General features: G+C 39.7%; 4 protein-coding genes across 6 annotated transcripts in view; 3 read left to right on the top strand and 1 right to left on the bottom strand.

Moving 5' to 3' along the window:
* The first annotated feature begins 1205 nt into the window (after nucleotides 1-1205).
* Nucleotides 1206-7943, top strand: LOC114434208 (complement factor H-like). Its single transcript, XM_028403229.1, has 12 exons — nucleotides 1206-1363; nucleotides 1796-1978; nucleotides 2066-2254; nucleotides 2337-2516; nucleotides 2838-3008; nucleotides 4167-4325; nucleotides 4801-4906; nucleotides 5190-5266; nucleotides 6264-6452; nucleotides 6582-6764; nucleotides 7328-7510; nucleotides 7624-7943. Exons 1-12 carry the CDS (start codon nucleotides 1291-1293, stop codon nucleotides 7812-7814), a joined length of 1884 nt encoding a protein of 627 aa, XP_028259030.1. The 5' UTR covers nucleotides 1206-1290; the 3' UTR covers nucleotides 7815-7943.
* Nucleotides 7944-14914: 6971 nt separating this feature from the next.
* Nucleotides 14915-17797, top strand: LOC114434209 (complement factor H-related protein 3-like). Its single transcript, XM_028403230.1, has 4 exons — nucleotides 14915-15085; nucleotides 15732-15890; nucleotides 17181-17363; nucleotides 17477-17797. Exons 1-4 carry the CDS (start codon nucleotides 15016-15018, stop codon nucleotides 17665-17667), a joined length of 603 nt encoding a protein of 200 aa, XP_028259031.1. The 5' UTR covers nucleotides 14915-15015; the 3' UTR covers nucleotides 17668-17797.
* A 1554-nt stretch (nucleotides 17798-19351) lies between these two features.
* Nucleotides 19352-27922, top strand: part of LOC114434207 (complement factor H-like) — a 10573-nt gene continuing 2002 nt past the window's right edge. Inside the window, exons 1-12 of one of the 3 annotated variants that reach the window (XM_028403228.1) lie at nucleotides 19352-19540; nucleotides 20185-20364; nucleotides 21024-21129; nucleotides 21226-21302; nucleotides 21391-21573; nucleotides 23016-23198; nucleotides 23300-23485; nucleotides 23568-23747; nucleotides 24149-24319; nucleotides 24618-24782; nucleotides 25309-25458; nucleotides 25763-26395. In XM_028403228.1, coding sequence (XP_028259029.1) covers nucleotides 19387-19540; nucleotides 20185-20364; nucleotides 21024-21129; nucleotides 21226-21302; nucleotides 21391-21573; nucleotides 23016-23198; nucleotides 23300-23485; nucleotides 23568-23747; nucleotides 24149-24319; nucleotides 24618-24782; nucleotides 25309-25458; nucleotides 25763-25944 — 1917 coding nt within the window. In that variant the 5' untranslated portion in view covers nucleotides 19352-19386 and the 3' untranslated portion in view covers nucleotides 25945-26395. Of the gene's footprint in view, nucleotides 19541-20184; nucleotides 20365-21023; nucleotides 21130-21225; nucleotides 21303-21390; nucleotides 21574-23015; nucleotides 23199-23299; nucleotides 23486-23567; nucleotides 23748-24148; nucleotides 24320-24617; nucleotides 24783-25308; nucleotides 25489-25762; nucleotides 26396-27922 lie in introns of those variants that run through there. The other 2 variants (XR_003670475.1, XM_028403227.1) reach the window with 2 other exon arrangements.
* The window catches only part of aspm (assembly factor for spindle microtubules), a 15896-nt gene continuing 14375 nt past the window's right edge, over nucleotides 26402-27922 (bottom strand). The window contains exons 24-26 of the mRNA XM_028403231.1: nucleotides 26879-27055; nucleotides 26629-26801; nucleotides 26402-26537 (exon numbers count right to left, since the gene is read on the bottom strand). Of these exons, the coding sequence (XP_028259032.1) occupies nucleotides 26435-26537; nucleotides 26629-26801; nucleotides 26879-27055 (453 nt within the window). The 3' untranslated portion in view covers nucleotides 26402-26434. The remainder of the gene's footprint in view (nucleotides 26538-26628; nucleotides 26802-26878; nucleotides 27056-27922) is intronic.

The raw sequence follows: 27922 nt of genomic DNA, 5'->3' as shown, positions 1-27922 counted from the left end.
GCAGGAAAAACTAATGTATATATTTAGTAAATTTAGTGTTTATTAATGCTCAGGTGTTTCTCTGTAAATGACAAGCTAGTTAATTATTGTCATGTAGTTGTGTTATTTTATGGCTTTTTAAAATTATGTTTTTTATCAGGTGCTTTGCTTAAACACCTGTCTGTGTCTCCTCATGAAGATGCCACAACCTCCACAGATGAAGGTATGTGCATTATGAATAATCTGGATTATTTACAGTGTTAATTATCAGGCTGATCATTATGGTCTTATACCACACAGGTCATGTGGAGCCCTGTGAGGAAACTCCAGAGGACGTCCCAGCAGCAGTCAAACACCTGAGAGCCTCCACTCCTTCCTCTGCTCCTCCAGCACCTGACCTGGTAACAGAGGAAGGTTCTAAGGTGTCCAGGTCTCACTGATGATCCTGTACTGTCCTTCCTGGCCTAGCTGGGGGGGTGAGCGTCATTCAATGTAGCTACACTAAGATAATAAAATCATTTATTTGGTTAATTTACCTTCACCTTTGAAATCAGCAAATACTCAAAATGCTTTTTTAAATTTAGGGGTAAGGGGGTAAGAAAGCTATGTGACAGCACTGTGACATAAATGTAGTTTTTGTTGTTTCTAATGCCATCATACAACTAAAGAAATCAGATATTGATGTTCACCTAAGTAACAATTGGATGCATTGATCTGAAGTTGAGGTGAGGTCTGCCAAAGGTACAGTGGGTTACCTCCTGCCAGTAAAAGCTCTAGCTAACTGGAAGTGATGGACGACTATTGTGAATCATTAACAGGAGGTCAACAAGCAGTGCAGCAGTGGAAAAATTATGATGTTTAGCATTTTCAGGTGGCTGTTTTACCTTCTAGTTTTAATCACATCTTCATGTTTTGTAGCATCTTGTGTGTCACCAAATGTTTATGATACTTAGATGTTTGATTTAGCAGGACAATCCAAACAAATAAACACCACAGTCATCATTTGAATGCCAAAACACAATACTTAGCTGTGCTATGAACAAACTACAGATGATGTCAGCTGATGTCAACACATGTTTACTGCTCTTATCATGTCAACATAACGCTGTAGAATGTAATGGAACATGAAAATCAACTTGTGTTAACACAGACCTTATTTCAGGCATGTTAACTAAAACCCACCTACTGTGTGTGTTTGAGAGAGAGAGAGGGAGGTGGAGAGTATAAAGAGAGGTGCTCATACTGCTGTATGACATCTGCATGCATTTCTGAGCACACCGATGTGTTTCCAGAAAAATCTCTGGATTTTTCATGATGAGACTCTTTCACCCTCTGTGGTTTTTCATTTTGTGGCTGAAGGTGAACTGGTCTGCACAACAGAATGGTAAGAAGACTGTTGTTAAACAGCTGTTGGAAACAAAGAGAGAATCCCAAATTTGCTATAATTGGTATCTCATAAATATATATTATTTTCCATTTAATAAATAACTTGAATAAATCAGTATGAATATTTGGGATTTTTCAGAGTACATTTAGAATTCAGTTCAGTTTTTTCCAGTGACTTGCTTGTGTGTATTTTTTTAACCTAAATTCCACTGTTTTCATGTAGATGACATTAGAAAGAATTATGTTTGGATAACATTAGTGTCAGTGAAAATGAGCATAGCCTTGCTTTAACCACAGCCTGTATATAAACTTGGACTGACAGCTCCCCAAAAAATGACACTTAACAAGCTCTCATTCACCAATATCGAAGAAGAAATAATATAATAATATAAGCAGACTCTAGTATAAATAACTGTTTACACTTTAACAGTTGTCACATGTGGCAGACCTCAGATTCTACATGGATCTGTGTCTGGAGATACACAGGTGTACAACAAAGATCAATACCTCACCTTTGAGTGTAATGATGGATATAAAGCTGTTGAAGACAGGCCGTCAAAATGCTCCAAAGTAGGAAACAGAGCAGAGTGGATCCCCACACCTATGTGTGAAGGTAAGTATCATAAACAAAGACATGGCCACACTCGTCACTCTTACAATACAATAACAGATAATGTGCTCCATTTCCCAAAAAATACAGTAATCAAGTGCAGAGTGACACTGAAACAAGGAACACAATATGACCCCCGTTACAAAAATGTATTTTTACCTGGTGAAACATTAAGAGTTACGTGTGAAGAAAGAGAATGGATTTCAAACCGTCAGACCACTTCAGCAGAAACCACATGCCAAGATGGCGGACAGTGGACGATAGACCCAGTATGCAGAGGTATGAACTTCATTATAAGATCATTGTTCTTTTCTTCCACCACAGTGATCAATAAATCAAACAAGTCTTTGTCTCATTGTAGAGGTTACATGTAGCCGTCCACCGGACCGATCTCTGCAAAGGTGGGATGCTAATCGTGGACAACAGATAAAGCTGGGTGACAGTGTATGGTACACCTGTAAACCAGGCTACAAGAAACCATCATATAACACTTGGGCTACATGCACCAGAGATGAGTGGACACCAAACCCACTCTGTAAAGGTATTGTGATGTTACCTTTGTGTTTCTCGCAGTCAGCATTATGTTCACTCTCTCTCTCTCTCTCTCTCACACACACACACACAACCTTGTGTGTTTTTGTGAGGACATTCACTAACGTAATGCATCTCCTAGCCCCTTATTAAACCTTAACCACCACAGCCATCCAAACCAAATCCCTCATCCTCATAAATTTAATTCAAACCTTTACCCTAAAACTGAGTCTCAACCCATAGCTATTTAAAATAGTCTAAAGAAAAGTGAGGGAATCCAGCTTTCACTCTTTTATATTCCTTAAGTAACTATATCTAATTGTTTTTCCAGAGATAACTTGCCCCAGAAAAGTCTACCCACATGCAGAAATTGTTGGAGACATTCAGTCTGAGTACCAGTACAATCAACGTGTCGAGTATGCTTGTAACAATGGGTTTGAAGGAACATTTACTATAACCTGTAGGGATAACGGCTGGTCTCCAGAGTCTCAACAGTGTAGAGGTAAGAAAATATTCTCATCTGTTTGTAATTGAATCTTTTTCAAGCATACTCCACAGATAAAGAGATTTTTAACCTCATGGTCACCAGGTGGTATGACACAATGTTCCCCTCACCATCTTGCATTTCTCTCTTTTCTTAATATTAACAGTACATTCAATCCTGCTTCTGTCAGAACTCCAGGACAACATACAGTACCAGTTGTAGATTGTAGACTATAAAAGCTGTAGCCCTACCTTGTGTAACATCATGCGTGTTGTGTTGAGTCCATGTGGAGGCACAGCTCGAGCCCCTCTCGAGCGGTCACATGAGGAGCTGTGCATTTTGACCCTTTACTTCTCCCAAAACGTTGCCTCTTAGTACCAATATGATGTCTGCACAGAACCTCACCCGAATGTGTTTGCAACATTTTATATACTTATTACAATGAAATCAATAGCATGTTAGTGATCGTTCACCTGGAGATAACAAAGGCCAAAACTGTAGTCTGTAAACAAAGATAGCTGAACCATCTGTGACATTGCCCATTGGTTTCCTCAAGAGGGATTTTAAGGCTGTGTGTTGGGAGCGCCTGAGTGTAACTCCCTGCTATCCAGTAGGTGAAAAGCAGCGGACCTGACCTTTTTAATGCATTTTTTTTTGTCCCATGCTGTAAACATTTCTGGTGTAAAGTGTGACATTTTAACATGGAGGAATAATGATAATAATAATAATAGGTATACTCGAATTTCCCGGAGGGACCTTCCCAAAGGGATTAATAAAGTATATTCTATTCTATTCTATTCTAATGACTGAATTGCTTCTAGAGCTACCCTCAAGTGGTCTTTTGACTTTCTGCGGTTCTTGACACTTCATTATTAACTTCATTTTTCAGCTGCAGAGCTTGGCCAAAACAATCAAAGATAAATAGCTTGTTGATTAATATTATTAAAATTCACAAAATGGTCAATATATTTATATAGTTTTAGATATAATCCATACTATTGACACATTAAGAGGACATTTTCTAGTTCAAAAAAGGAGAAGAGAATAGCTCCCTTTTGTGTTTTTGCTTTGAACTTATTTCAGTTATTAATTTGTTTCTTTCTATTCGATTTTCTAATTTATGGACAGCTTTTATGTATGAAAACAGTTCAATTTGTTCTTTTGTATTTTTTTCAGGTATAACTTGTAACAGACTTGACATCGAAAATGCCACCATTTCCAGCCATAAATCAATGTACCAACATAATGAAGAAGTCACATACAGATGCATGGATGGTAAAACTTTAACTCTGACCTGTCAGAATGGTGCTTGGATTGGGCCAAAGGCCTGTTCAGGTGAGTGTTCTGATCATCTATTCAGAATTTCAGTGTGGGAAAAGAAACTCTAAAACTGGAAGATTCACTTGTATTGAAGGCTACTCACATTCAATCCTTAAATTGTCATGACGGAAACTGGAATTTACCAAATCAAAAAATCTTTCGATGTGAGTCTGTTTCAATACATACTTTTCATATTTGTACTTTTACATAAATCCCCCCCATTGGTACTTGAATTGGCTGTTGACCCTACAACAGTGACTTGTAAAGGTAAGGAGGAGAAGAGCAGATACCTGATCAATAGAGGCAGTTCAGTGTGATAATCCCTCTGCTTATACTAACAGTGACCTTGGACTGTTACATAAACCCCACAGAATAAAGTCTCATTTACTTTGCTGTTCAACTTTGTTTTGTTGGTTTCATCCAGTTTTTACGTGCAGATTTTAATTAAGGACGTGATCATGATCTTTTCCTCTTTTTTTTCTTTTTTCAGCAAAGACATGTGAGGAACCTGAACTTTTTTATGGCTACTACCATCATAATCTCAATGATAGTGAACTGATTTATGGAGTAATTATCAAATACGTTTGTGAAGACGGGTATGTAAATCTATAAATTAAATATTTACACATTCACTTTTCAATAATCATTTAGTCCAGCAGGCAGGGACCATATGGATCCCCTTTTTGTAGGGTTAGGTTTGTAGAGGTCTGTGGAAATTAGTCCACAGCACTGTACAAAACCTGTATGACTACATCTAACATAGCTCAAAAACTAAGCAATCACCTCATGTTCAAAGCAGTATTGTGCATACCATAGTAACAGCACAGTACTGTATTTTTGTTTTCAAAATGGAGAGCTTTATCATAGTTTTCATTGCAGGTATAAACTGGTGGGTGAAGGTGACACCAATGAGTGTTTATTATATGGATGGGACAAACCTCATCCCACATGTCAACGTAAGTCTTCATTTCTGTTTTAATGCTCTTCATGTAGAGTACTTTAGATTAAGAAATAATTGTGTGAAAGAGATGAAAACCGGACACTAGTAACTCCCCTTTGTCTCTGAAATCATAGATGACTCTTCTGTGATGTTACCCACAGCTTTCAGAGAAGTGGGGTTGAATTCATGTGGCCAGCAGTTGGCACAGAGGCCGAGTCTGCTTCAACTCCCTGTTAATCCAAATACAGGCAAAGCTGCAATTATAGATTATTATGTATGATACATAATAACCTTCTCTTCTATGAGTGAGTGATGGGCAGGTGCCAACTCCTTCCAGCTTCCACCCCTTTGCCTAGATTTGGATTAACCAGGAGTCTAGGTGCCAAAATGGCCATAGTCAGATGACCCAGAATGACCCTTCAGAAATCTCTGGGTGATGTCATAGAAGGTTCCATATTTATTTACACTTTATGGATAGAGGGCAAAGTCAAAGGTCACCAGTGCTGTCAAAGCTAACTCACAAATACCTCACATCGTCGATGAAAACTGAAGTTTTTATTTGACACAAGATTACCCCTCCCTCTCTCTCTCTCTCTGAAAGAGAGACTATGAGAGAAATATACCGTGTCTTGTGGTCCTGTTGTAAACATGATGTGACAAGGGGACAGAAGATAAGAATAAGTTCATTATTAAATAAATAAATGGTCAGAAATTATACTTTTATGTGTTTCTATATGTGGGAAATAGCCACAGTGCGGGCAGAGAAATGTGATCACAGTTAATAAGTTGTTAAAGATAAAGCAAACACATATGTATTCACTCTATATTGATAAAAGTATTAAAAACTCGCAAAATATCAATAAACTAACTAATCAAACATTTTAATTCATTGACAATACTAGTTCACCAGCGAATGATGAGCCCATGTTTTCCTCCTTATGGTCACACTATGACGTACTTGTAAGGTCATGACTTGAACCATGCTGTTTTCATTGGTTTTGCATTATTTTCAGAAATCACTTGTGAACTCCGTGCTAGTGACCCAAATCTCAGAGTAAATCCCCGACCAGATGATAATGAACCCTTCACAGTTGGACGGAAGTTGCGGTTCTCCTGCATAGATGACCTTGGCCTGACGGGCCCTTCAGAAATTGAATGCTTAAGTACTGGGCTTTGGAGTGATGACGTCCCAACCTGTTCTGGTACGTTCACCTTAATGCTTTACTTTGTCTGCATAGGACAGTAATTTGGATTAGAATGATTTGAGTCTAAAATATTTCAGGTTTTGTACACTGTGAACATCATCTTAAAACAGACTCTCTTCAATACAGAGAAATGCCAAGTCACTAAACCACCACAGAATGTCAACGTAAACCCCCCGGAGGGCTCTCGACTCGTTAAAGGAGAACAGTTAACTTTTTCTTGCCGTCAGCGTGGACAGGCTATTAAAGGGAAGACAACGGTTGAGTGTTTGGAAAATGCACAGTGGAGTGATGACTTTCCAACCTGTGGCGGTAAGTCATTCTCTGTCAGTGTGAATGGTGGGTAAATCCACATTTGTCACGCGTCCACATCCTCCTCCTCCTCCTCCTCCTCCTCCTTGTATATTGATGTACATTGTAACTTTTCATCATCGTACAATCTGCATGCATCAAACTTGACATCGTACCAAAGCTTATTAGATCCACATTGCATAGTGTGTCATGCAATGGTCTTATAAGATTGATAAAAGTCACACAGAGTATAGAGACCATAAAACATTAGCAGATTAAAAGAAGTCCTTGGAGAGAACCTGATCAAACTGATCAACCAGACCCAAACCTGGGTCACCTGACTTCACAATGGAGACAAATGTTTTTCTTTTTTTATGTACAGATCCCTAAATACATAAAACAGAAACTTTTACCATATCAAACACATTTCATCAAGCATACCTTATCATCATTATCACCACTCTTGGCTACCATCGTTACGAGTCTTAACAATACATGCAACCTGAACAGGTGTTAAAATGGTGACTCATGATAATTTTCACACTAAAATATGTACTTTTTCTGCCATTGTCACATTCTTATAGACCCTTCATATTGTGGGAAGCCACCACCTCTGCTAGATGGAGACACCGCTACAATAGTTTCCAAATTACAGTACAACCATAATGAGAAGGTTCAATATTCCTGTCAGAGGTTTTACAAAATGCAGGGTCAGCCATACATGACATGCCTCAATGGTGAATGGATTGGAGAGATGAAATGCCTCCGTAAGTCAACGTCCACATTATATATTTTTCATTGTGCATTAATAATAACCTGCATAACACTTTTATAACCAACTTCCTGTATAAAGCTGGATCTTTATCACTGTCTCCTGCAGAGCCCTGCATTGTGGATAGAGCAGCCATGAATGAGCGCAACATTGGATTCAGATATAAATATGATGATAAATTGTATGCACTTCATGGAGATCATCTCAATTTCCTATGTACCAGAGGGACGCCTGACAGGCAAATACCTATGCGTCAGATGTGTAACGATGGTGTGATAACTCTGCCCAGGTGTGTATAAACGTTTGTCCTTTGTCACCTGCAAATGATAAACACAAACACATAAGATGTTATACATGTTAACCAGACTGAAAAGTATACATGTACTTCAATGTGTGATCATTTCAATAAAAGCATGTACTCTCTGACAGTCTGTGTTCTGTGTCTGTATATACAAATACAGAACTATTACATATTATAAACACTGCAGCATGGTCACATGACTACAAGGTCACCACCAATTTCTAAACTTTCAGCTCTTCTTCAGTACAATTCTTTGCAACAACAAAAAAAGCTTCACTGGCCGAGATGAGGTTAACATGCTAACACTTTTTAAAGTTTTGGTTGTGATGCTGGTCTCTGGGAAGGAGGTAGAAAAGATTCAAGGGAGTGATTGGAGTCTGGTTAAGGAGAGTGATTGCACCTGTGGGTGGGTTTTTTTGAGAAGGCAGCAGAGGAGTGAAAGGAGCAAGGAGAGTGGAGCCTGGTGAACGACACAAGGCAGAAGACCAGCTAGGCCGGGCTACTTATGCACTCATTCCTTGGGGGTGAGCGTCATTCACGTGCTGTTTCGGGCTGCCGATGGTGAAGATAGCCAGCAGGAGGGAGAGGTTCCTGTGATAGGCAGGGCTAAGGCGGAGAGGGTGGAGTTAACTCTTCGGCTGGTGGAGGCCCCCCTGCTTTCTGTGGAGATACCTCACAGCACTGGACAAATGGACCGAAAGCTCAGACGCTGGGGGAGGATCATGAGTTAAGTGTTTTTAAGATGTATTCATTTATAGTCTTTGTCTTGTCCTGTGGAGACCAAGTGTAAGGGGTGGGGGAGTTGCAGCTGTGGGAGCTAGGACCCTACCGGCTTCTCCAAGGGTGCCTTAAAGTTTGCAGTGACTGTATTGTCATGTGACAATTTTTTTCAATTAATCAATGAATTCTATCTCCATGTAAAAAGGGGATTATCCGGGGGGGGGCGCTAGTGTGCAATAATGGAGTAAGACGTGTTTTGCTGAGCTCCGTGTCAATTCCCCTCAAGTGGCAATTAAACCACTGCACCCGACCGCTACTGTGCATTTTTTGATTCCTGAGCTACTTTGCAGATTGCTGTTTCATTATGCCGAAAAGGGAGGACAGCCAAAGCCAGAAATCTGCCTCTCATCACGGTGGCTCCGCGGCTGTTAGCAACGAGGATATCCTAGCCGCCATTACGAAACAACGTGCCGAGCTAACTCTCTACACTTATGGACGATTTGAAGAAGTCCATGGAGGGGCGTCTCGACTCAATTGAAGCATGCTTGTCTACACTACAAAATAAGCACACTGAGACAGAGCGCCGTATTGGTGACATGGATGAGGCTCTCTCCACTGCTGACCATCGCATCACAGCATTGGAAGCTACTTGCAGGGAGCTACAAGTGGCTAACGGTCTCATCAAAGCCAAGGTAAATGATTTGGAGGGACGCTCTCCCAGGCTGAACATCAGGATCGTCGGGATAAAAGAAGAGTCAGAAAGCGGGCGCCCAACTGATTTCGTTTCAAAGTTACTCCCGGAGCTGCTTGGCCAGGATAATTTTAGCAGACCCATCAAGATTGATAGAGCGCACCGCAGCCTGAGACCTAAGCCTATGCCTAACGAACGGCCACGGGTTATTATCGCCAAGGTCCACAACGACCGTGATGTGAGTGATATTCTCCGTCTCAGCCGACAGCATGCTCCACTTTCGTACCGCGGAGAGAAGGTTTGGATTTTTCCTGATTATACAGCGGAGGTGTCAGCTCAACGGCAAGCTTTCAGTGCTGCTCGGAAGAAGTTGGTTGACGCAGGACTTAAGTGCTACCTGCGCTTTCCGGCTAAACTCCAGGTGGTGCACAACAACAAAGTCAGTGTGTTTGAGTCACCAACGGATGCTGAGCGTTTTGCTGATTCTGTTGTGGACACAGCCTGATTTGTACTGTTTAACCGGCTGCACTACTGTATACTTTTGATTGAGAAAGGTCTTTACCTTTTGTGATTTACATTGTTTTGTTTTTGCTAAAGTAGCTGCTGCAACTCATAGCTTTTGCATTCTTTATATGCTTCTTATCACGACGTTTGATAGGTGCAGATAGTTTATTTCATCTTTATGTCTTATAAATGGGGAACACACGGGCTGTCAGGTAGAGTTAAAGAGTCGTTTTAGCTCAGCTGGCTCCGTTATCCGGCAGCCTCCAGTACAGTATGTGGGATCTGCCGCTTTGTTCTTTGTTGCAGCTTTGGGTAAGTTTTGGGGAGGATGTTGTTTTTGTTTGCTGTAGTACTGCCACTTTGTCAAATCTCATGTCGGTTTACATTTGTTATACTTTTGTTTTAAATACTGGATAAACAGTCTCAGTTGTTAGGAGCAAGCCCCATCACTTTTACTTCATGGAACTGTAAAGGTCTTGGTGGTGCCTTAAAGAGGGGCAGAGTACTCGCACATCTTAAATCTCTGTCTTCTGATATTATTTTTCTACAGGAAACCCACATTCAGCCAACTGAACGGGGGCGTTTAAGAGCCTTATGGATTTCTCAAGTATATCAGTCTACCTTTTCATCCAAGGCAAGAGGGGTCGCTATCCTCATCCGTAAAACTGTCCCATTTGTTTTCAAGTCCATGGTTTCAGACCCAGGTGGGAGATTTATTCTTGTCACAGGCTCTATTAATTCACTTCCTTTAGTTCTGTTAAACATCTATGCTCCAAATTCTGACAGCCCTGACTTCTTCTGTAAAACATTCGATTTTATCTCTGAATATACTGATCATAATATACTCATTGGAGGGGACTTCAACTGCTATTTTGACCCCCTCGTAGACCGATCTTCAACTAAACCCCCCACTTCTTTAAAATCTGTGCCGGTCCTCAATAGTTTGATTGACTCTTTGGATGTGGTGGACATTTGGAGGCTTCAGCATCCCACTGAGAAGCAATATTCTTTTTTTTCTCCTGTACATGGTAGTTTCTCTCGAATTGATTATTTTCTGATTAGCTCCAGCTTAATATCAAATGTAATCAGCATAACATACCACAGCATCCTAGTCTCTGACCATGCCCCTCTTTCACTTAAGATCAGTTTCAACATCAGGCCCCCTCAGCACAACTGGAAATTTAATCCTTCTTTATACTCGGACAATGTTTTTTGTGACTATATTGTTACTAAGATCTCAGATTTTTTATCTATCAATGACAATGGTGCAGTTTCTGATTCGACCCTTTGGGAGTCTTTTAAGGTGGTACTGAGAGGTAGCATCATTTCGTACCAGTCATTTGCTAAAAGAGCTAGGCTAAAACATCTGTCTGACACTGAGACTAAGCTTGCTGCTTTAGAGGAATCATATCGTATTTCGAAAACTGAAGATACTCTTAATGCCATGTTGAAAATAAAATACGAATATAACCATATGCTGGGGGAGCAGGTATTAAAACATATTCGAAAGCTTAAGCAAGCACACTTTGAGTTAGGTGATAAAGCTGATAAACTGCTTGCCAGGCAGCTAAAAGGAGTTCAAGCTGAAAGAGCGATCCACAAAATTTTTTCTTTATCTGGACAGTTATTAACTGATCCCAGTCTGATTAACGATACATTTTTCCAATATTACAGTCAGCTCTATGCTTCTAAATCAGATGCCACTGATGATGACATATTTACCTTTCTCAATTCATTGGAGATTCCAGTTTTGAATGAATCATCTAGGCTTGAATTGGACTCTGATTTTACTCTTGAAGAAATTAAATCTGCAATTCGCTCCCTGCCTAATGGCAAAGCTTGCGGGCCAGACGGGTTTGGAATTGAATTTTATAAAACTCATATAGACACTATTGCTCCACTCTTACTCCGGATGGTAAATTGTTCTGTGAAGGAGGGCGTATTTCCAGGAACATTATATGAAGCACAAGTTTGCCTCCTTCTAAAAAAGGATAGAGATGCAACTAATGTTGCCTCATATCGCCCCTTAAGTTTACTAAACAGTGATCAAAAAATTATTGCAAAAGTTCTGACTAGTAGGTTGAGTAAACATATTGGTACCCTAATTCATGCTGATCAGACAGGGTTTATTCCTGAAAGATTTTCCTTTTCTAATACTCAACGTTTGTTAGATATTATGTATTCTACCAAACTTCCTCATTCAGCGGTTATATCCCTGGACGCACAGCAAGCCTTTGATCAGATTAAATGGAATTACATGTTTGCTGTACTTGAAAAATTCGGCTTTGGCAGGAGCTTTATAACCTTTCTAAAAATGCTTTACGCTTACCCTAAATCCACTATATTGACTAACCACAATAGATCCCCCACCCTTTTGCTTCAACGTGGAACTCGACAGGGGTGCTCTCTCTCTCCTATGAGCTATGAGTTTCCCTAGAAACTCAAAGCTGCTGTTTAAGTTGGATTATTCGGAGTTGCTGGAGAAGGTCCGGAACATGATTGATAGGTGGAAACTCCTCCTTCTCTCCCTAATTGGCCGTGTTAATATTATTAAAATTGTAGTACTCCCTAAATTTCTATATCTCTTTCAAAATATGCCTATATTTCTTACATCTTCTTTTTTCAAAGCATTGGATTCCATGGTCATGCCCTTTATTTGGGCTACCAAGCCTCCCCGCATCTCTAAGGTGCACTTACAGAAACCCACTGCTGAAGGTGGACTTGGCTTGCCTGTTTTTCGTCATTATTATTGGGCGTGTAATGCTAGAACGTGGGTCTTTTGGAATGACACCCCACCGGGTCTAAGTGATCGTTCCAAACCTAGCTGGCCACAGATTGAATCAAGTAGAGCATTAACATTGACTGGAGCGTCATTAAAGGCTATTTTGTTTTCTCATCTAAATCCACCTACGAAACAACTGAAGGCTGATTTCATCCTCCGCAATTCATTGAAGATTTTAAAACAGATCAGGGGAGTTCTTGGCCTTCCACAGTTATCTATTCACTCGCCTATATGTCAGAACCCCTGTTTTAAACCAGGGCTTATGGATGCGGTCTTTGTACAATGGTCAGAAAAGGGTCTGTCTGTAATTAAAGATCTTTACATTAACAAAAAATTTGCATCTTTCACACAACTTCAGACTAAATTTAATCTCCCCCCTGGGCACTTTTTCCGGTACTTACAGATCAGGCACTTTGTTAGGCAGTCAGTTCGTAGTTATGAAACCATCCCCTGTCAACATGCTTTTTATGAGCTTATGTTGAGGAATCCCAACTCTAAACATTTAATTTCACATTTTGTTTCCCTTTTTCCACTGGCAACCTCCTCGCTACACATTAAGGAAGCATGGGTTAAAGAAATGGGAACTGATATTCCAGATGACTTGTGGACAACTGGACTGAATCGAATCAAAGCATGCTCCGTGAATGCTAGACTCCAACTCATCCAGTTTAAAGTTATTCATCGCCTGCATTATTCAAAGACCAAACTTAACAAGATCTTTCCTTCCATTTCTCCTACGTGTGATAGATGTAAATCGGATGAGGGTACTTTAACTCATTTATTTTTGACCTGCACTAAGCTTGATAAATTTTGGGCTGATATTTTTAATTTGTATAGTACTATTTACAATAGAAAGTTGACCCCTGACGGCCTATTGGTGATATTAGGATGCTCCAGTGAGTCATTATCTCTTCCCCCCACTCTGCAGTATGCGCTAATGTTTGGATTGGTTATTGCTAAACGAATTATACTAAGGGAATGGAAATCTGCCTCTTCACCTTGTTCTAAGAAATGGCTGAATGAACTGGTTTCCTGTTTGTACCTCGAAGAGGTGCGTTACAAACTTTCTGATACTTACTCCAAATATCATGCCATTTGGGGTCCCTTTATGGATCACATCAACAAAGGAGAAAGACATTCTCTACAGACAATTTAAACAGACTGGAGCACCGGGCCTGGCATGCATCCATATCACTTCTGCTCCTCTATGGTGGCTTAATCTTTGGGACTTGCTTTTAATTTATTTTTTGCACACTTCATTCTGTACAGACATGTTGAATTTGATTTGGTTTTTTGTGATGGCAGTACTGTTGCTGTGTTCTTGTTTTTTTTTTTGTTTTTTTTTCTTTTCTTATTGTATCTTATTTTAGGTGTCTTACTGTTGTTGTCTATAAAAAAGAAAACTTTGCATAAATAAAATGTTTAAAAAAAAAAAGGGGGGGATTATCCATTATTTATAATTTTGAAACTGTGCCTCCTCAAAAAAACTGTAACTAACTATATTTTTACAGTTCAGTGTGCTGCCGACTCAATGTGTACAAAATCTCTTCTCACAGAAGAGGATTGTTATGTTACATAAAATACAGTGTGTTGTTTGGGAAAAAAAAAATATTTTATGTATTTTTAACCAGTTCATAAAGAGGAGAAAGAAGTAATACAAGAAAATCTTGCAAAGCAACAGAAATGTAGCTACACTAGGATGATAAGATCATTTATCTGGTTAATTTACCTTCACCTTTGGAATCAGCAAATACTCAAAATGCTGTTTAGTGTATTTAGAGGTAAGGGTGAGGAAGTTATGTGACAGCACTGTGACATAAATGTAGTTTTTGTTGTTTCTAATGCCATCATACAACTAAAGAAATCAGATATTGATGTTCACCTAAGTAACAATTGGATGCATTGATCTGAAGTTGAGGTGAGGTCTGCCAAAGGTACAGAGGGTGACCTCCTGCCAGTAAAAGCTCTAGCTAACTGGAAGTGATGGACGACTATTGTGAATCATTAACAGGAGGTCAACAAGCAGTGCAGCAGTGGAAGAATTATGATATTTAGCGTTTTCAGGTGGCTGTTTTACATTCTAGTTTTATTCACATCTTCATGTTTTATAGCGTCTCGTGTGTCACCAAATGTTTATGATACTTAGATGTTTAATTCAGCAGGATAATCCAAACAAATAAACACCACAGTCATCATTTGAATGCCAACACACAATTCTTAGCTGTGCTATGAACAAACTACAGATGATGTCAGCTGATGTCAACACATGTTTACTGCTCTTATCATGTCGACAAAATGCCGTAGAATGTAATGAAACATGAAAATCAACTGGTGTTAACACAGACCTTATTTCAGGCAAGTTAACTAAAACCCACCTACTGTGTGTGTTTGAGAGAGAGAGAGGGAGGTGTATAAAGAGAGGCGCTCATCCTGCTGTATGACATCTGCATGCATTTCTGAGCACACCGATGTGTTTCCAGAAAAATCTCTGGATTTTTCACAATGAGACTCTTTCACCCTCTGTGGTTTTTCATTTTGTGGCTGAAGGTGAACTGGTCTGCACAACAGAATGGTAAGAAGACTGTTGTTAAACAGCTGTTGGAAACAGATAGAATAGAGTATCCCATTTTGCTATAATAGTTATCTTATAAATACATATTAATTTACATAATATAAATCAATGTAACATAGATCAGTATCAAAATTTGGGATTTTTGGGAGCATAGCAGTCCCCCGCCTAAGGTTGAGAATGCTGTTGTTGTTGGAATCTGTAAGAAACAGGACTTGGCTGACGCATGTATCAGGGTCGGTTACAGAGCAGGTTACTGAAAAGACATCAACCATCAGGTAAACAGGCAGATTACTAAGTGCTTTTTTTAATCTCACAGGTGCTTCTAACACACAGATACACTTCAGAAATGCATCCAGTGGAAATAGATATTGTACTTGTGACACTTAAGCTTACATGTCAGTTACACGGCTGTAAATCCTGGGTGAGAAACAGAAAGAGACAGTCATCATCATAATAAATGTGATTTGCGATAACTATGAAAGTTAACTATGGAAATGATGCAATTTATCACCAATAAACATTTTAATTGATTGACAGCACCAGTGAATGACAAACTCATGTTGTCCTCCTCATGGTCACACTATGACGTACTTGTACTTGAACCTTGCTGTTTTAAAGTCGTTGGTTTGCAATTCATTATTTTCAGATATCACTTGTGAACTCTGTGTTAAGGACCCAAATCTCAGAGTCACAGTTGGACAGAGGTTGCAGTTCTCCTGCCTGAATAACTTCAGCCTGAAGGGCTCTTCAGAAATTGAATGCTTGAGTACTGGGCTTTGGAGTGATGACGTCCCAACCTGTTTTGGTATGTTCACCTTAATGCTGCACTTTGTCTGCATAGGACAGTGATTAGGATTCTTCGGTTCTAAAATATTTGTGTTTTGCACACTGTAAATTTCATATTGAAACCGACTCTTCAAAAGAAATGCCAAGTCACTGATCCACCACGGAACGTATTATTTAAGAATACACATGTGACTAGTAAAAGTAGGTGATGTGACCTCCCTATGCGGCAAAAACAGCAACTAGATATTTCCAGTAACTGTGGATCAGTCATCCAACTGCATGGATGAATTTTAGCCCATTCCTCACTCTGACATGTAGGTGGTTTTCCTCAAAAACTGTCAGGGTTTGAGCCAGGGCTTTTATTTTGGTAGTTTGTTTTCTGATTGCATTAATTTGAATTTTACTAGTTACTTCCTGTTTTATTTTGGGTACTTGTCCTTTCCCTTGTGTTTCAGGTCTGTTGACTTCCCCTTCCTCATGTGTGCACCCTTCCCCCTTCCCGTGATTACCTGCTCCTCCCTAATGTGCCTCACCTGTGTCTCCCCGCCCTCCTGTGTATACAGTCTGTGTGTTTCCTCCCTCTTGTTGCCAGTTTGTTTTGTAAGTATTCCTAGTGACGCAGCCGTCCAAGTAGCCTTTCCGTGCTTGTGATTTTCCCTGCGAGTTTTTCAAGTGAGTTTTGGATTTCCTTGTGAGTGACCTGTTTTGGATCTGACTACTGTTTTTGCCTTTGCCCTTTTTGATACCTTTGCCTCGCGGACTGAACTCTTGTGTACCGACCATTGTTTTGGATTTGACTACTGCCTTTGCCCTTTTTGATACCTTTGCCTCGTGGACTGAACTCCTGTGTACCGACCATTGTCTGTACTAAAACACTGAGATTTGCCTTATACTTCCAGCTCTGCTGCAGCTGTCTCCTCCATCTTGTGTATGTCCTGACAAAAACTTTCTTTCTTTTGTAGAACCACTTGTGTAGCAAATGCAGGTCTAAACCATTATACTACCACCACCATGCTTAACATTGAAGACAAATGATTTAGATCCCTAAATACATAAAACGGGGATCTCACAAACAGAACCTTTCACCATATTAAACACATTTCATCAAGCATACCTGATCATCATTCTCACCGTTTGTGGCTAATGTCGTTACGAGTCTTAACAATACATAAAACCTGAACAATACAGACTCTACAACAGGCGGCGACTCATTCTGGTGAAGTCAGGATGGTACCAGGTGTTAAAATGGTGACTCGTGATAATTTCCACTAAAATATGTACTTTTTTTGTCATTGTCACATTCTTATAGACCCCTCATATTGTGGGAGGCCACCGCCTCTTCTAGATGGAGACACCACGGAAACAGCTTCCAAATTATGGTACAACCATAATGAGAAGGTTCAATATTCCTGTCAGAGGTTTTACACAATGCAGGGTCAGCCATACATGACATGCCTCAATGGTGAATGGATTGGAGAGATGAAATGCCTCCGTAAGTCAACGTCCACATTATATATTTTTCATTGTGCATTAATAATACCCTGCATAACACTTTTATAACCAACTTCCTGTATAAAGCTCGATCTTTATCGCTGTCTCCTGCAGAGCCCTGCACTGTGGATAAAGCGGCCATGAATGAGCGCAACATTCGATTCAGATATACAGAGAGTGATAAATTGTATGCACCTCATGGAGATTATTTCACATTCGTATGTATCAGCGGGATGCCCAACGACCAAATACCTATGCGTCAGATGTGTAACGATGGTGTGATAACTCTGCCCAGGTGTATGTAAACTTTTGTCCTTTGTCACCTGTAAATGATAAACACAAACACATAAGATGTTATACATGGTTAACCAGACTGAAAAGTATACATGTACTTCAATGTGTGATCATTTCAATAAAAGCATGTACTCTCTAACAGTCTGTGTTCTGTGTCTGTATATATTAATACAGAACTACTGTGCACTATAAACACTGCAGCACGGTCACATGACTACAAGGTCACCACCAATTTCAACACTTTCAGCTCTGGGAAGGAGGTAGAAGAGATTCAAGGGAGTGATTGGAGTCTGGTTAAGGAGAGTGATTGCACCTGTGGGTGGCTTTGTCTGAGAAGGCAGCAGAGGAGTGAAAGGAGCAAGGAGAGTGGAGCCTGGTGAACGACACAAGGCAGAAGACCAGCTATTCCTGTGATAACCAGGGCTAAGGCAGAGATCGTGGGGTTAACTCTTCGGCTGGTGGAGGCCCCCCTGCTTTCTGTGGAGATACCTCACAGCGCTGGACAAATGGACCGAAAGGTCAGACACTGGGGGAGGATCATGAGTTAAGTGTTTTTAATTTATTGTGGAGTCCTGTGGAGACCAAGTGTAAGGGGTGGGGGGAGTTGCAGCTGTGGGAGCTAGGACCCTACCGGCTTCTCCAAGGGTGCCTTAAAGTGTGCAGTGATTGTATTGTCATGTCACAAGTTTTTTTCAATTAATCAATGAATTCTATCTTCATGTAAAAAGGGGATTATTCATTATTTATAATTGTGAAACTGTGCCTCCTGAAAAAAACTGTAACTATATTCTTACAGTTCAGTGTGCTGCCGACTGTACAAAATCTCTTCTCACAGAAGAGGATTGTTATGTTACATATAATACAGGATGTTGTTTGGAAAAAACAAACAACAGAAAAACATTATTTATCTGTATGTATGTATTTTTAACCAGTTCATAAAGAGGAAAAAGAAGTAATACAAGAAAATCTCGCAAAGCAACAGAAATGTAGCTACACTAGGATGATAAGATCATTTATCTGGTTAATTTACCTTCACCTTTGGAATCAGCAAATACTCAAAATGCTGCTTAGTTTATTTAGGGGTAAGGGTGAGAAAGTTATGTGACAGCACTGTGACATAAATGTAGTTTTTGTTGTTTCTAATGCCATCATACAACTAAAGAAATCAGATATTGATGTTCACCTAAGTAACAATTGGATGCATTGATCTGAAGTTGAGGTGAGGTGTGCCAAAGGTACAGTGGGTTACCTCTTGCCAGTAAAAGCTCTAGCTAACTGGAAGTGATGGACAAGTATTGTGAATCATTAACAGGAGGTCAACAAGCAGTGCAGCAGTGGAAGAATTATGATGTTTAGCGTTTTCAGGTGGCTGTTTTACCTTCTAGTTTTACTCACATCTTCATGTTTTGTAGCGTCTCGTGTGTCACCAAATGTTTATGATACTTAGATGTTTAATTCAGCAGGATAATCCAAACAAATAAACACCACAGTCATCATTTGAATGCCAACACACAATTCTTAGCTGTGCTATGAACAAACTACTGATGATGTCAACACATGTTTACTGCTCTTATCATGTCGACAAAACGCTGTAGAATGTAATGAAACATGAAAATCAACTGGTGTTAACACAGACCTTATTTCAGGCGAGTTAACTAAAACCCACCCACTGTGTGTGTGTGTGTGTCTGCGTGTGCGTGTGTGTGTGAGAGAGAGAGAGAGAGGTGCTCATGTGGTACTGCTGTATGACATCTGCATGCATTTCTGAGCACACCGATGTGAGCGTTTGCAGAAAAATCTCTGGATTTTTCAGGATGAGATTCTTTCACCCTCTGTGGTTTTTCATTTTGTGGTTGAAGGTGAACTGGTCTGCACAACAGAATGGTAAGAAGATTCTGTGTTGTCTCTTCTGTGAGATAGAGAACATAGAATCCCTAATTTGTTCTATTTATCTTATATATATTCATTAACTAGATGTCACGTAGAGCAGTATCATGATTTGGGATGTTTCAGAGTTTATTATTCAGTTCATAGTATCATTTTTTTTGCATTCTTTTCCATTGACTTGTGTTTTCTTTTGTTTTTTAATCTATATTCCAGATGCTAACACAAAATGCTTTGATGATTGTTGGTGCAACACATAAAAATGCATGTTTTGTGTCATGTGCAAACAACCAACTTGGGGTCTTTTGAACAAACCTTATTTTAAGCATAACGACATATTCCCTTAAAGCCCAATAGATTATTTTCAAGAGGTGGGCCACCCCCTTAACAGCTGTCCCAAGTGGCAGAGACACTTTTTAATGTCCTTCCACAATCCGAATTAATTAATTACATAATTAATATACATAAGGATACATGCATAAGGATGGATAGGTCTACGGTACATGTTTTCTGTCTAAACTTACCATTGATGTTGTTATACAGTACAAATACCTCTTCTGTACACTAAATAAACAATGTGACTTGTCATTGAGATGATGATGATGATGAAATAATTTCAATTTATGCTTTTTTTTGTCCCCCAGAATGCACTCTTGAACAGCTTACTTCAAGCTACTTGCATGACAAAAATTTTAACATAAGTAATTTGGCGTCAAGGTACAGTTATGGAACACAAGTGAGAGTGCCCTGCAATGTTGGCTACACTGGGTTTTTCAAGCTGATTTGTACTGAGAACGGATGGCAGTCTAGAGGCAGATGTCAACGTAAGTTTTTGGTTTTGTATTTTTTTAACTTCTTGTTTACATTTATTTTGTGCGAAAACTACAGTAAGCGGATTTAGTCAAAATGAAAATGAATAAAGCTATGAAAATTAATAGACATTTATTTATTTATTTCATGCCACTTTTATTTTATAAATGCCACATTTGTTTATTTAATTTTATATTTATTTGTTTCATGACGGCTATTTCATAACGCCACAGTTACTTGTTACTTGTCTTATTTATTTATTTAATGACACATTTATTTCATGGCTTTCCATTCCTAATATACCAAAAAATACTTTCTCCAGGCCAAAGAGGCTGCAGCCATCTTGTTGTGGAAGCTTGAGAGAAGCAATAGCTAACAGGCAGAGAGTTGGTTTTTGACAATGACCACCAGGCTAAAATGGGATATGAGACCATTACGAAATAAATGTGGCAATAAATAAACGGTTATATTATTTATGTATTTATTTATGAAGCAGCTTTCCCTGTAAAACAGGCACTTTGTTGAAAAAATATTCAAATTTTCTTTTCTGTGGATGATTGTGGGTGATTAAAAAGTAATGTGTTGGCAGCCGCTTTCACCAATCTAGATGAATAATAAGCTCAGTGCACTGAGGTGATATAAAAGAATCCACATATGGTTCATTTGTTTATAGTAAAATCGTGTGGTCATCCGGGTGATGCTGACTTTGCAGAATTTCGTCTTGAAATCGGTGATGATTTTGTCTTTGGGTCACAAGTTGTCTACACCTGCCACAAAGGGTATGAAAATAACAATCCCTATAAGTATGTATTTGGAACCTTTTTTCCTGCAAATTTGACTTCTTCTTATAATTTTTTGCTATTGCTAATCTTCAGTTATGTTATGGTCAGTCGCATAAACTACCGGCACTGCACGGCACATGGCTGGGATGGCCAGATTCCACTTTGTGAAGGTGAGAGTTTGAACAAGAGGGCAAATGCAAAGATGTCTTTATCATGTTTTGAAACTAAAAATAAAAAAAACATGTTTTTTTCTTGCAGCACAAACGTGTTCAAAGATGATGGTTGCAGACCATGTCTTGGTTTTTGGAGATATGGGAGAGGCAAACTATGGCGAGGTGCTTCGATTTAGCTGCAAGGACTACAATCATGCCCTGTATGGCAGGGAAGTGATATATTGCAATGAGAACGGAGAGTGGAGTCACAGCCTTCCTGAATGCAGAGGTACAGTACACTAAAATGTGGACTGTGCACCAAATAAATTCTTGTTCTTTGAAATGGGAAACAATAACGCAGTGACAAAAGCATCACATCAGCCATTACAAGAGGAGAACTCTCATATTTGGTACTGTACTAAGCCTTATGTTTGACATACTGTATGTCACTTGTAGTGCAGAAGTGTCAAAACTTGTAGCTCACGCTGCAACCGCTGGGGGCTGGCTCCAGAAGCATGTTATTTCCTATAGACTCCCACGTTAAAATGGCCAACTTCACAGCAGAAATGAACATGTTTACAGCCTGGTACAAAAAGAACATTCTGGTCTCAAATGATAGGTTCTCTTCTAGTGACGATTGTGGGGGGGGGGGGGGGGGGTTTAGACTTAAAATTACACATAATTATGGCTGTTGCCTCTTTAATTGACAGCCGGTTGTTGTGTCACAACGCAACGCATTTTCTCCACGATCGCCCGACCTCCTCAACTCCGCTCGTGCTTCCTCTCTTTGTCCATATTTGGAGTTTTGGCGGACTGTGACGCTACCAACAGGGTGGTCAAAGTGTGTCCCGGAGCCTCTGCGTGAGTCTTAAAACAGCTCTTCAGAAACAAACGGGTGATGTCATGGAAACTTTGTCCATAGTTTTATTGTGGGTGGCTCCTATACAATGGCTGGTAACACCTGTATTCCGCTGGGCGATCAAATGTCAGTTATGACCCATTTTGTGTCATCTCATTTACTGGCTTTGTAGTGCATCATCAGCATAGATTGTAAATATGGATGAACTGTTGGCCGCATATGAGTCCACCTAAACTCCAATTTGATCCAGATACAGTGAGAAGAAGCCTGAAGAGAAGACAGCTCATAGTCAGAACCTTGCCTGTGACCTGTAACTAACATTTGAACATTTTCTGAAGGCAAACTTGAGGTCTCCCACACATTCTTGGTTACTTTCTCAGTGTCACTTCTTCGTATACATTGTAATGGTTCCGATAAGTATCTCTAAGGTCAGTACCACATCCTGAAGTGTCTCAGGTCGATTCAAAAATCAGAATTGGCAATATGAATCGATTCAGCCTGGTAGTCTGGACATAGCCTACCATCCCACATACGTCAGAGTGATTCACAGTAACATAAAGTTATTCATTATTACCAGCTTTGCTTGTCTATTACCTGTTCAAAATAATAATCACTAATCACTAGTAATCACTGGTTACTTTTCATAGTGTTGATGATAATGTTGATAATTTGATGTCTGCATACTATGATTATTATAACATTCCACAACCTTTGCCAATACATACTGTATGCTGAGCTGTAAAGCACACTGTGCCACATGTAGTGTAGTATTGTAACCAATGGAGTAGCAGGCTCTATTTAGGCAATGGTATCTTGGATTGTGTTCTGTGCACCAACACAGACTCTAGTGTTAACTGTTTACTCTTTAACAGGTGTCATATGTAGCAGACCTCAGATCCAACATGGACATGTGACTGGAGATACACAGGTGTACAACAAAGATCAATATCTCACCTTTGAGTGTAATGATGGATATCAACCTGTTGAAGAGAGACCGTCAAAATGCTCCAAAGTAGGAAACAGAGCAGGGTGGATCCCCAGACCTATGTGTGAAGGTACCATAAGTATCATGAACGGATTCATTCTGTTTTTGGCCACATTCATCACTCTTACAATACAATAACAGATAATGTGCTTTATTTCCCAACAAATACAGAAATCAAGTGCAGAGTGAGACTGATACAAGGAACACAATATGGCCCCCGTTACAAAAATGTATTTTTACCTGGTGAAACATTAAGAGTTACGTGTGAAGAAAGAGAATGGATTTCAAACCATCAGACCACTTCAGCAGAGACCACATGCCAAGACGGACAGTGGACGATAGACCCAGTATGCAGAGGTATGAACTTCATTATAAAATCATTGTTCTTTTCTTCCACCACAGTAATCAATAAATCAAACAAGTCTTTGTCTCATTGTAGAGGTTACATGTAGCCGTCCACCAGACCGATCTCTGCAATGGTGGGATGCTAATCGTAGACAACAGATAAAGCTGGGTGACAGTGCAAGGTACAGCTGTAAACCCGGCTATAAGAAAACATCATTTAACACTTGGGCTACATGCACCAGAGATGGGTGGAAACCAAACCCACTGTGTAAAGGTATTGTGATGTTACCTTTGTGTTTCTCGCAGTCTACATTATGTTCACTCTCACACATACACACTAACCTGTACAGCTTTTTTTTTGCAATGCATTTCCTATCAACCAAAATCCCTCATCCTGAAATAAATTTCATTCAAACCTTTACCCTAAAACCGAGTCTCAAGCCATAAATCGCCATTTGAAAGAGTATTAAACACACACGCACACCAATCCTTTCAGTTACTAGAATGTGCCCCAGCAGTGGCGAGTTAGCTTTACACTGCAGCGTTACGACTTCCAATATCTGAATGATTTATTTACTAAACTTGCTGAATCAAATATAGAATATCGGCTCTGATATGAATCCAGCTTTCACTGTTTTATATTCCTTAAGTAACTATATCTAATTGTTTTTCCAGAGATAACTTGCCCCAGAAAAGTCTACCCACATGCAGAAATTGTTGGAGACATTCAGTCTGAATACCAGTACAATCAACGTGTCGAGTATGCTTGTAACAATGGGTTTGAAGGAACATTTACTATAACCTGTAGGGATAACGGCTGGTCTCCAGAGTCTCAACAGTGTAGAGGTAAGAAAATATTCTCATCTGTTTGTAATTGAAACTTTTTCAAGCATACTCCACAGATAAAGAGATTTTTAACCTCTCGTGTTCACCAAGCAGTATGACCTTGATTTTCTCTAGTACTTATATGTTTTCTATGCGCAATATGTCCATCAGGGGCATCTAGTAAATCTGGGTAACGCTGCGTAGTCTAGCTGTTTAACAGGCAACAAGAAACCATCTATTAACAGGCGATATGTGCCGAAGATAAGTGGACACCAAAGCAACCTGTAACTACTTCAGTGTCATTCTTTTTTTTTTCCAGAGGTATTTTGTGACAGACTTGCCATTGAAGATGCCCAGATTTCTGGCAATGACAAGGCAAAATACCAACACGGTGAAGGAGTCACTTACACATGCGCAGACTCCGGTGAAGTTTTAAATCTGACCTGTAAGAACGGTGACCTGACCGGTAATAAGACCTGTCCAGGTAAGAACACCCAGCTGTAAACGTTACAGTTTGAAGTGTGGTCATGTAGAACTTCAGTTCAGTTTAGTTCTTCAGTTTAACTGCAAATGCAGAGATGGAACAGAGATGGTGAAAATGAGCGGAGTGGACCAGCTCCACCATGCAGAGGTATAGTAGGCTGTAAAAAGCAAAGACATAAAGCACAATTACAGTCCTCCAATCGGAGGTCTCAGGGGTTAACATGTAAACTCCAACCTTTTAAAGGGTAGGAGATTTCATTCTGATGCACTTTTTGTTAAATTAGTGTAACTTCTTTTTACAATCTGATAGCAACCGATTAGTTGGGCAGTTTCGCTTTAAAACGAAGAATATTAATCATCTGTGGAAGCTATAAAACGCTAAAAACATCAGCCAATCCTCCGGGTGGACCCTGCGCGGAAATCAGAAGATGACTGCCAACAACACCTTAAAAACATAAGACTCAAAACTCTACCTCTACAAAGAAGTAAGTACTGTTGACAAAATAAACCCATTATGTTATTTTCAGTGTTCCCTCCTTGTGAGAGGCCACCGGGCCTTGAAGATGGAGACACTAAGTACTTACTGAAAAGCAACTACAGTCATAAAGAAAAGGTTGAATACGTATGTCAGCTCTACTACACCATGGAGGGAGATCCCTACAGAACCTGCATCAATGGTGAATGGACCGGCCACATAAGATGTATAAGTATGTTATGCTTCTATCGGTTTCATATTGACCATTAGCCCTCTTCAGACCAGGTTTTAACATGCTACAATTGTGTGTGTGTGATCCCATGACTAGTAGATGGCTGTAAGTAGGTCAGATCACACCGGACATTGGAATATGACCTATATGCACAACTAATTGCAAATATGAGACTATAAACGAAAACAATGTAGCAACAACGTTTGAATTGCATGTGCACACACTGACAAGTCTGTCTTTCATTTGAACACCATTTGCCTTCTGTGTCTTGCAGAACCTTGCATTGTGGATAAGGACGACATGAGGCAACAAAATATCCTTTTAAAATCTAGCAACACAAAATACTTCACTCATGATGCACTAATCGAGTTCAGGTGTGTCAGAGGGGTACCTATGGGTGCAGCTCTGAGTCAGAGGTGTAACAATGGAGTTTTTTTCCTCCCAACATGTCAATAGTTTTAATTAACTAGAAGATATGGATTTTTTTTAAAAAAAGGCTTACGCTTTATTAGTTAAGTATATTAGCTGTTTTTAACTGCACAGTATGTACCTATCATTGTTTGCCTTGTAACAATTGACTGCAGTTCACTTTGAAGCCACAGGTGTCACTGTGAGCATGCCAGAGTTCTTATTAAACACGCTTCAGGTAAATATATCAGTACATCCAAATATCAGAGCAGTGAGCATGTGGCATGTGATGCTTACATTTAGAAGTAGTTTGTAAAAATGCAGTTTAGGAGCACTAATGAATGTCACTATATTTGATATAGTGTCTTGTCTGTATACAAATATAGTTGGTAGAAGAAGAGGAAAAAAATCATGTTAATGGTTAAGAAAAATAGATCCAGTTAGAAACATCCTAAAAATGTATTTATTAAAATAATAAAAAAAACAATACAAAAGAATATTTTCAGGGGGGGACTTGTTTTTGTCATTGTGGCATTATTTACAAAACAATGGACAGTGCGTCTGACACCATGTGAATGGCCCTGAGAGGATCCACAATGTCTTTGAGCTTGTCCTTAGCGAGGACCCAATCCGGTGCAAACCTGGGAAACAAAAAAAAAACACAGCAGAACTTCAATTAATGCTGCAAACAAATAATCTGTGTAACGTACAGCGCTGTGTACAAACACGTACTTTGGCACAGGACGAGGTTTACGAGGCGTTGCGGGAATAAAGAAGCTCCCATTTATTGACGCGTTCATCTTCTGTTTGACGATGGTTCTATCGGCATCCATCTTGTGTTTGCGAGCAGTCAGCCGGTAAATGCTGCGTATCCTATCCAAGACCTTCGGCAGCTTCATGACCTCCTGCAGAAGACAAAGTTAGCATTTTCCTGCCTGTATTTACCCATTTGTCAAATCAGTATATCAAATCAGGTACAGACCTGTGTGCGGTGCTTGTCCTGCAGTAGCAGAGCAAGAAGGAAGCAGGCCTTAGTGAAGATGCTCCCGCCCTTCTCGGCTACTTTATCCCCTGCCTTCTCGCGGTATCTCTGCAGCAGGTCCAGCAGCGTCTCCACCGAATTCTCCACCAAATAAACGGCCTCGACGGTTTTGTGGTACTGAGAGAGGAAAAAAAAACAAACATGAGTGGCAGAGAAACTATTACGTGCACCACCATGGATAATTCTGGCATTTAACACCGGCTCTGAGACATTTTGATAACCATACGGTGGATTTGTAGAGGCTGGTTTTGTGTGTGTCCATACAGTAGAGTTTAGTCTAACAGACAGTTGTTAATCATAAAACTGCAGTGTTACCTAAGAACCATGAGGCAGAATTGAATGAATTGGTTTAAGTATGCACTATTTTCACCGTGTGCAGGTAAGACAGCAGAGATGCAAAAAGAATATATAATAGAATGGCTGAAACTGCTCTACCATCATGTTCCCTTTATGGTCTACAAAATCATTTTGCAAAAGGAGTAATAAAGTCCAGTAAGATAAGTGAGAACTCAGTACATAGATTTATGATGTGAGTGGCATGCCCAGTCAAATGGGAGGACAAGCTACAGAGCAAAACTTTTGTCTCCTCTTGCTGGCTGTGAGTTATTCTGCAAATGCTATAAACTTGCATGCCTACAAACAGCTGAGGAAACCCATTGATTTGTCTGTAGAGGCTGTTATATACTGTATATTTATATATCCAGTTTTTAAGGTACTGATTCTTTACAAAGTGAAATTAGTAGTGCTGTCTGGTAGCTACTTCCTACTTCATCACCACTTAACATATGTGCCTGGGATTAATAAAATATTTCTGATTCTGATGTAATGCCACAAATGTCAGCCCTCAGACTGAACTTTTTTTTTTTGCAGAAGAGGAACTGAGGCTGAACGTCAGCAGATAAGAAAGGAACAGAAAGTTCGCAAGGACATGAGAAATGAGAGCAGACAACCTAATCTGAACTCGGGTCACACAGAGTACAGTAC

This window comes from Parambassis ranga, chromosome 4, assembly GCF_900634625.1.
Source record: "Parambassis ranga chromosome 4, fParRan2.1, whole genome shotgun sequence".
In the NCBI taxonomy this organism is placed as follows: Eukaryota; Metazoa; Chordata; class Actinopteri; family Ambassidae; genus Parambassis; species Parambassis ranga.
This window is presented reverse-complemented; position numbering and strand designations above follow the sequence as displayed.